The sequence below is a fragment of the Brachycentrus maculatus genome, unplaced genomic scaffold (assembly GCF_059751285.1).
Source record: "Brachycentrus maculatus isolate JH-2025_06_01 unplaced genomic scaffold, ASM5975128v1 h1tg000345l, whole genome shotgun sequence".
Lineage (NCBI taxonomy): Eukaryota > Metazoa > Arthropoda > Insecta > Trichoptera > Brachycentridae > Brachycentrus > Brachycentrus maculatus.
Genome location: NW_028281094.1, coordinates 1055435 through 1067500, shown reverse-complemented (window position 1 = coordinate 1067500; position 12066 = coordinate 1055435). Strand labels below are relative to the sequence as shown.

General features: G+C 28.2%; 1 protein-coding gene across 1 annotated transcript in view; it reads left to right on the top strand.

Annotated features, from left to right (window-relative positions):
* LOC148303825 (uncharacterized) overlaps positions 1–12066 on the top strand; it is a 78627-nt gene that overhangs the window by 49939 nt on the left and 16622 nt on the right. The window contains exons 4-5 of the mRNA XM_088269349.1: positions 8924–9038; positions 10556–10739. Coding sequence (XP_088125475.1) covers positions 8924–9038; positions 10556–10739 — 299 coding nt within the window. The remainder of the gene's footprint in view (positions 1–8923; positions 9039–10555; positions 10740–12066) is intronic.

Genomic DNA, 12066 nt, shown 5'->3' with positions numbered 1-12066 from the left:
CAAATAAAACATTTATTTTCAACCACTCTTGTATCATATTTTATTTCGACTAGTTTTGAAAATTACAGATGCTCCTGTCTACAGGTAAAAATATACACACATATCTATTTATATATATATATATATATATATATATATATATATATATATATATATATATATATATATATATATATATATATATATATATATATATATATATATAATTTATATATATATATATATATATATATATATATATATATATATACATTTACATAAATATATTTATACCTTTAGGTGCAAACCTCTGCAGCTTTCGAAAGTAGTCGTAACAAAATAAAATGCTGAAGTCGTAAAAAAATTGTTGTTTTATTTATAAATTTAACCTATTTTCAATACTCTTATTTCATTGTAAATACTAATAAGTACTATTAATTGAACTATTCCCAGATAATATTACACCAACCTTTTACAGTTAATATATTTAAAATAAATCCTTAAACAATTTATTAGAAATATAATATTTGAAAATTAATAAACTATTTTTACGTACGTAAATTTCAATTGCAATACAAGAATGACAAATAACAAATTTTGATGATATCGTTACCACATATTAACAATACAACAAACCAACGTACAATAAAAACAACATTTAAATTATATAAATCATAAATACGAAAAGTGGTTGTAGTAAAAGGAAAAGGTTGTAGTAAAACAAAATAATAAAAAAACCAAAGCGTTTCCAACACAAATAATAACAAACAGCATGAATACTCATCTTTCAACGTCCCAAAAACACAACTCTCAGATATATTCACAATTTAACAAATATTTGAAAATGACATTGGCTAGATTGAAACCCGTGTAACATAAAATTCATTACTTTAAAGTGGTATTTACGTAGTATAAATTAAATATGAAACATATTGAAATACTGATATAATATTGTATTGTATTATGAAATATTGGTAATTATTTCTGTTGAAACTTTTTCTTGCTGGGGAACTTTTTGTTTCGATATTTTTTCTCATACCGTTTTCCCACTTAATGTTAAGATGGGATTGATTGATGGCTTAAAGTAGTACTTTTCTGAAATAAAAGTAAAGCAGAGAAATAAGTAAAGAGAGGATTATCAACCCCCCATCACCGCCTAAGTACTTTTATGTTATTTTTATATTAGGTTACATAATGACATTCTATTGTCAAGTTATCTGTGAAAATTGTCTGAAAAGTAATATATGAGATACAAGCTTATAAATAAAAGTGAAAATTAACCATTATATTAAATTAAATAATATTTTTCTTACGACTTCTTATCTATATAACAATTTGAGCAATAATGTCTGACGTAGTAGATATTTTCATTAATTGATTTGGCGGTCATTTTGTGGTAAAACATATCCATTTTTAATTAATTTTTTACTTGGTTAACACCACTATTTCTTAAAATCTATTGTGACACGTGGATGCATTCCGCATCATTTTCAAACACCGTGTTTGAAAATGATACGGAATGCATCGAACCACGTGTGGTAGTAGATTTTAAGAAATAGTAATATTTACTAAGTAAATTTTTTATTAAAAATTAAGTTGACATTATTGAATTATTAGAGCTCCATTTTGATGGATTACTCCGAAGATTGAACCATTCAAACCAAATTAAATTATATTTTTCCAACGACCATCTATGTATATAATAATTAGTGCAATATTATCTTTCAAAGTACACTTTATGTAAGTGTAAATTTGTTTTGTTAATATTATAAATATTTCAAACATTCAAATTGTGGTAATTCATGTTTTTTTTTTTACAAAAATGTTACTAATATTACTAAATAACCACTCATTTTTTAAAGAATTTTCTTCACCGGTTTCGAGACGTACCCTATCAGGACAATGAATTCAATAGTTAAAAATAAATACTAAACGTCACTACCATAGCATTATTTACACACTTGCAACTTTACAAAATGTTGATCACGTGCGATTTTGGTCCACTGTAAGATTTTGGTCAAATTAAAAGTATGTTAATAGTGCTATGTTAGTGACGTTTAGTATTGTTAGTATAATTGTTTGCATGCTTTTGAAGTGATTGTCCTGACGAAGAGACGGGTACGTCTAGAAACCGGTAGATAAAAATCTCGGTGAGTGGTTTTATAGTAACATTACTAACATTTTTTTTAATTTCATTATAATGCCACTCGATGATGAAATAAATATACCATAAGAATTTAAGTACATTAAGATAAACATGTTCCGAATGAGTTTCGAGTCAAATTTCGTTTTAAAAGGTTTTCAATAGAAAACGATTCACGCGAACAAGCTTTTGCTGATAGACCCACTGCATATTGTATTTAATTTTATTTTCTGTTAAAAGGAATAACTCGTTACCTTTTGTGAGGCTTGTCAGCAGACAGGAATATAATGGGAAGGATTTATTCAAAATTTGTATGTAATCCGAAATCCAAACCGTTAAGAATCGGTTTGGAAATTTTCTCCAGAAACTTCTACAAGCGAGATCTCTTGTGATTTCCTTCACAATAACTTCGGATGTAGAATGCTTTGTATTAAACAACTTTCGTCTTTCAACAGTAAAGTTAAACCCTCCAACAAATAAATCTCGAAAGTTGAACTTCTTTACAAAACTTCAACAATAAAAATATAATTAGTGTTTGCGATTACCCAAAATTTAGAATGACAGGTTATTTTTAAAGGGAGCTTCAATAAGTTATTTTTACGTAGTTTGATATCTCAACATGGATGAAGAAGAATATGGATGTATGGGTATTTACAGGGCCAGCCAAAGGCTGGATAAGTGATCACTTTACACAAGTGTAACAAGTGTTAGGTTGACAACCAAACTATTAATTTTTTCAATCTTCTACATATATCTTAAACCAACTCTAGATGGCTGTTGTGAACTCATAAGCACTGTGTCATGAGATTGATGCTAAATCTAAAATTTTCAAAGTGTGGTTGTCAATCATGGGTAGAATGGTGAATGTTACACGTGTGTAAAGTGATCAATTAATCAACCTATGACTGGTGACGTGATATGTAAATTCCAAGACTTCTATATTTTTATTCATCTGTGTGAGATGTAAAAATATAAAAATTACTCCTTAGTGGGGAAACCCAGATTTGTAAACAAGTATTTGGACACACTTAAAATGTTTTTTCAGGATATTTTTTTAAGTGAAATCCATCCCTTTGGTGTCATATTCTTTTGAAAGGAAATTTTAATAATATTGATACTCATATTATGTTCGAGTAAATTTTTAAGGCGATCAATCCAAAAAATTCTCGTATATAAAACAGCCCACTAGGGAACCGATCCCGCGATCTCATGAATAATAAACTAATCACTCAACTACAGTTTAGGGAAAAATGAAAAAATGGGAGAATCGGGGTGAAAATCTTTAAAAAATGATTTTCTCCGTGTTATTCAACGATGTTTTGTATCCACACTATACGTACAATTTATAAAAAAAATCTGACTAACATTTTAAGTTGTGCTCATCACTAAATATATGATTTAAACATTATAAAACAACAGATTATGTTTTATTATAATACATTTATATATGTTTTTTTCCACAATTTTTTGTATTTGACAGTGAACGGGTTTTACATCAGTAGACGGGAGGCTATATAAAATTCAATGAAATTCAAGTTTATTTAAATATATTTTTAATTTCGGTTTTACGTAGTACCTAAATACCACTGTTTTTAGATAAATAGATATATTATCCATTAATTTTAAAACAAGTAAAATTACAATTAAAAATGGATAGATATTTTCAATAGGTAAAATTAATGTTAAAGTTGATTACTGAAAAAAATAATTTAAATTGAATGATTTTCAGTAATTATATAATGGTAAAGTGATATAAATACATTTTTTAGAGAGATGTCCGAAAGTCTAACACACAAAAAACGTAATCTTCATTTAAGTACATAATCCAGTGTACTGGTATATGTGCGAACTCTAAAAAATTTCTTCTTAAAAAATAGTTTATTTGAAACATTAAACAAAAAACGGTTAATGCTGAAACTGAATTTTATGCCTGAAAAGAGAATATTAATATAATTTACACAATTGCAACAAATTAACCTAACTACAGGGACTAAGAGTTCTGTTCTCCACGTTGGCTGAACATGAATCAAGGTATGTTGATTCCTTTGCTTAGAGTTTGGTATTGGATTCTGTATACGGTTTCGCTTGACCTCTTTAAAAACACTGCCCAACAAATTACAGCTTTTATTTTGTAACTGGCATGAAAATACCTAATCTTTATGCACTTTGCATAGCTGAATTCAAAAACGAAAGCAAAAAAAAAGTAGCACGTCAGATTTTTTACTTATAGATATTTTTAAGTCTGATATTGACTAAAGTTTATCTTATTATTTTTGTACAAATACATTTAAATATAATTATATGCTATCGTATTCAATATTAATATGTTAATATATTTCCACATCTACTCCATAATTATCAATACTTTTTTTGAATACCTTAGACAATACACTGAAACATGTCTAGATACCAACCACTATTACGGTTTCAACGTATGGGGTCCATACAAACAATAATATCCACGCCCCTACGTACTCTATCTGCAAATCTGTTACTTTACAGGAGAGAGCTTAGAAGATTTTTTCAACGTATTTTTTATTTATTAATTAAAGGTTTTATCTGAAATTCTAAACTAGTATTATATAATAAAAAAACACGATAAAATAATGTATTTAATCGTTTTAAAATTTTATGCTTTGTCAAAATTAAGTAGTTAGCGTTTTAGGAGTTCAGTTCAATTCGAAAATTCGATGTAGATAGCGTCTTATACGCCTGAAAACTAGACGTAATTCATTTTATACATTTTTTATTTGATAGTATTTGTAGATAACGGTCAGTTGATAACGTACACCAAATATCTCAAAACTGACCAAATTGTAGTTAGAGCACTTTACGTAGGGTACGTCGATATGACTGTAACATCAAAACTTGACGTGATACAAGCTTGTCATCATGTAGACTTTGAATAAGAACGATTAACTTAGTCCAAATCAGTCATCAAAATTTTAGTTACAAAATCATTGTTTACCAGTGTAATTGGACTCTTGTAAAAAAACTTTTATTCAAAGAACCATACCGCGTGTTCCGTGACCACTTAACCAATACTTTATTTTTATTTTTATTTATTTATTCTCTCTAAAAATACATGCATCCACGCCCTATATATACATGTATTTCATGGTTCCCTTTAATCTCTGACCTACATAGATTGAAAGCTTCGCGAAACCAATATTACCACTTTGTTTATTATAGACGATGAGCCCAGAGAAACCTTCATAAATGTTGATCAAGTGTCCGTTGGGGTTGATTCTGACAGGATTGTGTGTTACATTCCTTTATCTACCCTTCTAGATATTGGGTTGTTTAGGGTTGTCAGATACTTGATAGATACTCACGCTTGTTACGACGAGTATAACTGTGGAACATGGGCTATTAATAATTTAGAAATTGTAATAAAATACAAGGAAAGAAAATATGTACAATACTTATTTCATAAATACAGATTTACCGAATTGAGATTATCAACGATTATTTTGTTTACTTTATATCCTGGTGGTTCATAACTGCACTTTATCTCTCTATTATATATATGTATTTCTCGTACTCTTTATGTATATATATATTACTTACTTACTTATAACCCTTATCAGCACCCAATGGTGCATAGGGTACTGCATCGAATTGACGCAGTGTTATCTTGATCATTACTTACAAGAAGGCGAGGTGATCACTCTTGCGCTTCAGGAACCAATCCAGGGTAATATTAAATAAATATTACAGTGTAAAATAACTAATATTTTTTTTACCCCCCTGGGAATCGAACCCGGGACCTCCAGCACGGTAGCTAATCACGCTGACCATTACACCACGGAGGCGGATAAATATATATATATATATATATATATATATATACATATTTATATAAATTTATATATATATATATATATATATATATATATATATATATATATATATATATATATATATACATATATACATAATATATATATATATATATATATATATATATATATATATATATATATATACATATAAATATATATATATATATATATATATATATATATATATATATTATATATATATATATATATATATATATATATATATATATATGTATATGTATATATATATATATATATATATATATATATATATATATATATATATATATGTATGCTGTGTTGTATGCACCATAAGTAAATGGAGAATAGGCGCCAAAGAAAAAAACCTTTAAATTTTTTTCCTTTGATATGTATATCCTTAACTAAAAGTGTTCTTATAATTAGTTTATATTTATTATTAGCTTTCGAAGCAAATATTTAATAATTACTGATATTTTGGTTTTAGCGTGACTAACCCCCAAGCAAATTAACGTATCTTTTTACATTACACACTAGAAAACACAAAACCTAAGAACCCTTTTCATCATCTTTCCAAATGATTTGGAGTATCCGAATCTCATTCTGTTCGATGGAGTATCAAAAGGATCATTTTATTGAATCTACAGTTCAGAATCAATACTTCGGTGTGAGGTATTGGACTTGTCAAATTGGTCAAGTGTATCCAACAATTCAAGTGTAATAACATTATTTGTTTTTATCGGATATTTATTTGTTTTTTTTTGTTGTTGTTGTTGTTATTAAAGATATGGAAACATGAGTGAATGCTGGGAACAGAGTAAATGGTGCACTAAAATCAGTTATAGCAAATAAAAACCTATCAGTGAAGGCTAAACTGGCAGTATACAACGAAATCCTGGTTCCAACCCTTGTGTGTGGAAGCGAAGCATGGAGTTGGCAAAAGAAGGATGAAAACAGACTGAATGCAGTCGAAATGGTGATCCCTCAGATGAATGTGCGGCAAAACGATGTATGTTAGATATTCGAATGGTGAAATAAGGAAATAATGTAATGCTGAGAATAGCATTATCGATTAAATTATTAAAGGTGAGTTGAGATGGTTTGACCATGTGAATTGATGCATATGATTGAGGCAAATGTAGTTGGAAAAAGAAGCAGAGAAAGACCGAGGAAAACTTGGCACAGTCAGGTAGTATAAAATATTTGTAAACGGCCGAGTCGAAATAATCGGCGGGTATGTATGAAGAGATGCATGCATATGGAGGATTCGAGGAAGTTTGCAAAGACAGGGTGGTTTGGCGTTCTATTCCCTCTGCCCACTCCTGCGGAGAAGCAGCGTGTTGGTTAGTAAGTAGGAAGTTAGTTTTGTTTGTTGTCTTTAAATTTGGAAGAATGAGCTACAAATATATTATATTTAGCATATGTAGGTTCATATTTTTTATTGAGTTTGATCAGTGATGTACAAATAATCCGAAAAATCAGCTCTGGTTAAAAAAATCCATCTAGCATTTTTAGAGCCCACAAATCCCTCCAACAATGCTGTCAATCTGAGCATGACATAAAAGTAAATGAGTTTTCTTTTCTAAACCTTACATATTCAATAATAGTAAAACGAAATGATTTTTAAGGAATCCTTTTCGTTGAAAATAAAAAATAATTCAATATTTTTTGATGTACAGCTTTCCTAAAGTAATTAATTTTAAAAAATATTGAAAATGGGTATTGAAAACTGAAATGTAACATAAAAAAGTTTGTGAAGGATGACATTAAAAGGTTTAACAAGCAAATTTTTTTTTGATATAATATAATTGAAAAAAGATACCCTTGTACGTAAGTATAATAATAGGTGGGTTGAAATTAATCATTAAGGATTAAATATATTTTTAGAGGGATTATTTGTAATGATTATAACATTATTTATATACAGGATAATATTAATACATTTATTCCGATTTATATAAAAGTACGAGTTAAAGAGAATGTAGTTGTTCGTTTTTTTAATATTATTTTTTTTAAAGTAAACTGTATTCATTTATTAAAAAAAAAAATTAAACATTTTTTTGCAGAGACCAAGCTACCTTGTATATCTGATCGGTGAAGTTCTTTTTACATATATATATATTTTATATTTTTACCTAATATTTTTATAGAATTAACTCTTGATCATTTTTATTATACCTTTAATGCTTTAGTTTATATGTTATTTAACCCGTAGATAGAAGCATCTGTAGCTTCCAAAATAAATCGTTACAATATAATACTCAAACAGTAAAAAACCAGTGCTTTATTTATAATTTAATCTTGTATCTATTGTTACCATAATACCGAGTTTACTGATTGATACTTATTTGAATAAGATGTATTTTTTCATGAAGACTATTTCGTATTTTTGTTTATAAAATTGCAGTTGAAATGATATAAATTGCTGTTACATAACATTCTAGATAAATTTCGAGAATAAAGTCTTGAACATGAAAAGTATTTTAAATCATTAGCCAAAGAACAAACTGACTTATGCAAAAGGTTTCAGATTTATCTACTTACTAGGATCGCTCTTAATGTAAAGGATTCATCCTCAGGGATAGTTATACTAATAATCTTATCATCGAGGGTAACAATGTCTCTTCTCAACTTAGAACTTAGAAATACAATTAAAACTTTCGGCAGAGTCTAATTCTTTGTTCAGTGGTTTATTACAGTTTCTGTACGACGCCAATTATTAAATTTTCAGCTTTCCTTCACTGTTTGATGGATTTGATACTTTATTAGTTCTATCATCTTATCACAGTCTTCCAAAAAGAAAGTTTACATCATTTGACGTTAAAATTGAATGTTAGGGTATTGCTATAAGATATTTAATTTCTTTGCAGGATTCCATACTACTAGCCAGTTTGAATGGGATGACTGAAATATTCTTTATATATTATAATAGAACGTCGTCGAAAAATGTCTTTGTAAGGATAATGCTTTTTTTCAGATCGTATGCGGTATATCTGCATTGGTGATGGGGAGTGTGGCCTTTATTGAAGAGAGAAGGGAATCGAATCTAGGCCTTGGTATTCCAGCAGGAGGAGCTACCGTTTTAGCTGCAGGTGACTTTGATATTTATTATTATTAATGCTTGGTTTATAGAATTGTTAAAAGTTTTAAAGGATTTTCATAGACTTCAATATATATTTTTTTCGATATTTTTTTATTAAAAATATATATATGTCCCAATAAACTGCTATTGAAGCAGTGTATCTTTAGGTTCATAAGTTAATCAAACAGTTGGAAAGTCTAAACAAAGAAAAAAAACTCACACTCTATGTCACTGCATACGTACATCAACACTAGTACCTACATATATACATACATATACTACTAACATGCATTAACCATATGAAAGTTAACGAGAAAGATAAGAAATAGAAATAATGTAACAAAAAATATTAAAATAAAAATATCCTCTCTCCCAACCAATTTCGAAACAAATCATTCATTGTGTATGTTTGATTATGTTGCGTATGTTTGTTATGTTGCTTGGTAACATATTATGTTTCTGCCAAGATACAATCTAACGTTTCGATTTTTTTAAACTACCATTTAGTATTTATTATAACAATTCTTTTTCTTCTCACCCTACACAACACTGCATGACTACGTTGTAATATTTTTAAGGATTTCGACGACATTTTGAAATTACAGAAGATATATTTTTTAATAGACTGTATGACAATGATAAGTGTTTCCCTATTGTCCATAATCTCAGTCATAAAAAAAATATTAAAAAAAAAACATTCACCCCCTCTTCGTTCTATAACGTCCCAACATCCCAACTCTAAAATTTAGACAAACCTTCTCATACGGTATTTGGTATTAATCCTGAATGCTTCAATGTCACATAAGATTGAAAAAACCATGTTTACCATTTTTGTTTTTCACGGATTTAAAAAGAATAAAAAAAAATTGGAAAAGTTGTAAACAAGTTTTTCCGCCTTATAAAAAAATCTAAATAATGCAAAAGGTGAAAAAAAAGTAAACATATAGTATATTAAGAACATTGAGAAAAAGGAAACATTTTACACATCTACCAATATCTGAATGATTTTTTGCTCGTTAGATTTTGTGATCACCTGTCTATAAAAATATTCGTAGTTTTCGAAGCGAATAAAATAAAACTCAATTAGTGGTCTAATACAATTTATACAATTAGGTTTAATTTTTCATAATACATTTTCAACAATTAACAGTTAATATCATGTTATTTTGCAAATAAATGAATCAATCATTTTTAAAGCTTAGATCTAAGCTTGTCTTAAGCATTCAAATTAGAATGCGTTCAGCCACGCTCGGGGCTAGTCGGATTCTTGGAGATTTTTTTGTTTTTTAGAATACATATGAAAAAAATATTTCAATAAATATTTGTTGACTCTTTGCCTTTCAATAACTCTTTTCTTTTCAAAACCATGTAACTATTTTCAAGAAAAACTAAATTTTACATGCAAAAACGTTGTTTTAAGAAAAAAAACATTTAGGTTAAAAGTTACCTCGATTGAGAGATAATAAAGTTGCGACTTAACGAATACTAAGCCTTTATGTAATTAATGATATAAATGTATTGTTTTAGCTGCCTCCATACATACGTGGCGCGGCGGTAGGGGCGGCAGGACCGGGGGTAGCGGGGGGCGGTGGGGCGCAGCCCTGCGCTCGGTAGGCCCCGCCCCCTTGGCGGCCCTCTGGGCTGCCGCCTGCGCCTGCCACGTGGCTCTGCTGATTCAGAGCCTGAGGACCATCGTCCAGAGAGCGGCCAGGTAATGTGGTATCGGTAATGCGTGTAAAGAAAACGATGAAAGGAAACGGCATTTCTAGACATGCAGTTGTGACCATATCGCTCGCTCCTTTCAACAACGTCATACATAAAAAAACTAGATTTTTCAGGAGATCATTTTTAATGTTTAAAAATATAATAAAATGTATTAAAAATAAAAATCAAGCCACTTATTGAACTTTTTACTGTGCAACAGATCTTTTTAGGTAAAACCTGAATGTTTTTTCTCCATTTGAAAAATATTATGTTAATTTACAATAATAATTTAACAATACTTTTTCTTCAAAATGCAAAAAACAGCAGTAAATATTAAGTGAAAAATATGCCGCTTTTGCTCGAATATAGTACATTTTTTGGGCATTCCGAAAACATGAACTAAAAATTGTCGATTTTTTATTTATGTCGTTGTCAAAACGAGTGAGCGATATGTATTAGGCACCCCCTACAGAATTGGTTTATGTCTTTAAATACTGCGATTCTAGGAATTCTTGCAATTATTTTGGGTAATTTAGTATTATGATTAAAATAGCTGGAGAGCAACGTTTCAAATACTAAACTGACCATTGAAAATAGTAAATAAAGTATAAATCTATTACACCATTCGGATTTTTCGACACCTAGACGTCCTGTATCTCGCGAGGTTTCGAACACATGTTTTGTCAATCATGCGTAGGATAAAAAATGTTGCACGTGTGTAAAAAGACGTTTTAAAGATTGTTTTTTGAGTGATTTTAAGTACAAATTTTTTAAAAATTAATTTCAAAATAGTTATCAATTTATATTCCTTAATCAAAGTAACATTACAAATAAAACTATGGTACTATAAATACTTAAAAAATAATTTGAAAAGTGTAAGTAACTTGACACTGACAAAAATACTCTTAAAGGGTGAAAAACCATAAAAACAGAAGATGAACTGAACTGTGTTGTCCAATATGAATAAAAAATCAATTGAATTCAATCAAAAAGCTTTGTAAATAAATCAAAACAATATATATATATATATATATATATATATATATATATATATATATATATATATATATATATATATATATATATATATATAAATATATAAATATATATATATATATATATATATATGTATATATATATACATATATATATATATATATATATATATATATATATATATATATATATATATATATATATATATATATATATATATATATATATATATATATATAAATTAATTTGTTTATCTACACATATTTCTTTATCCTTACATATAAATTGCTTCATTAGGGAAAAATATGCCTTACTACACTTCAGTATCTAATATTATA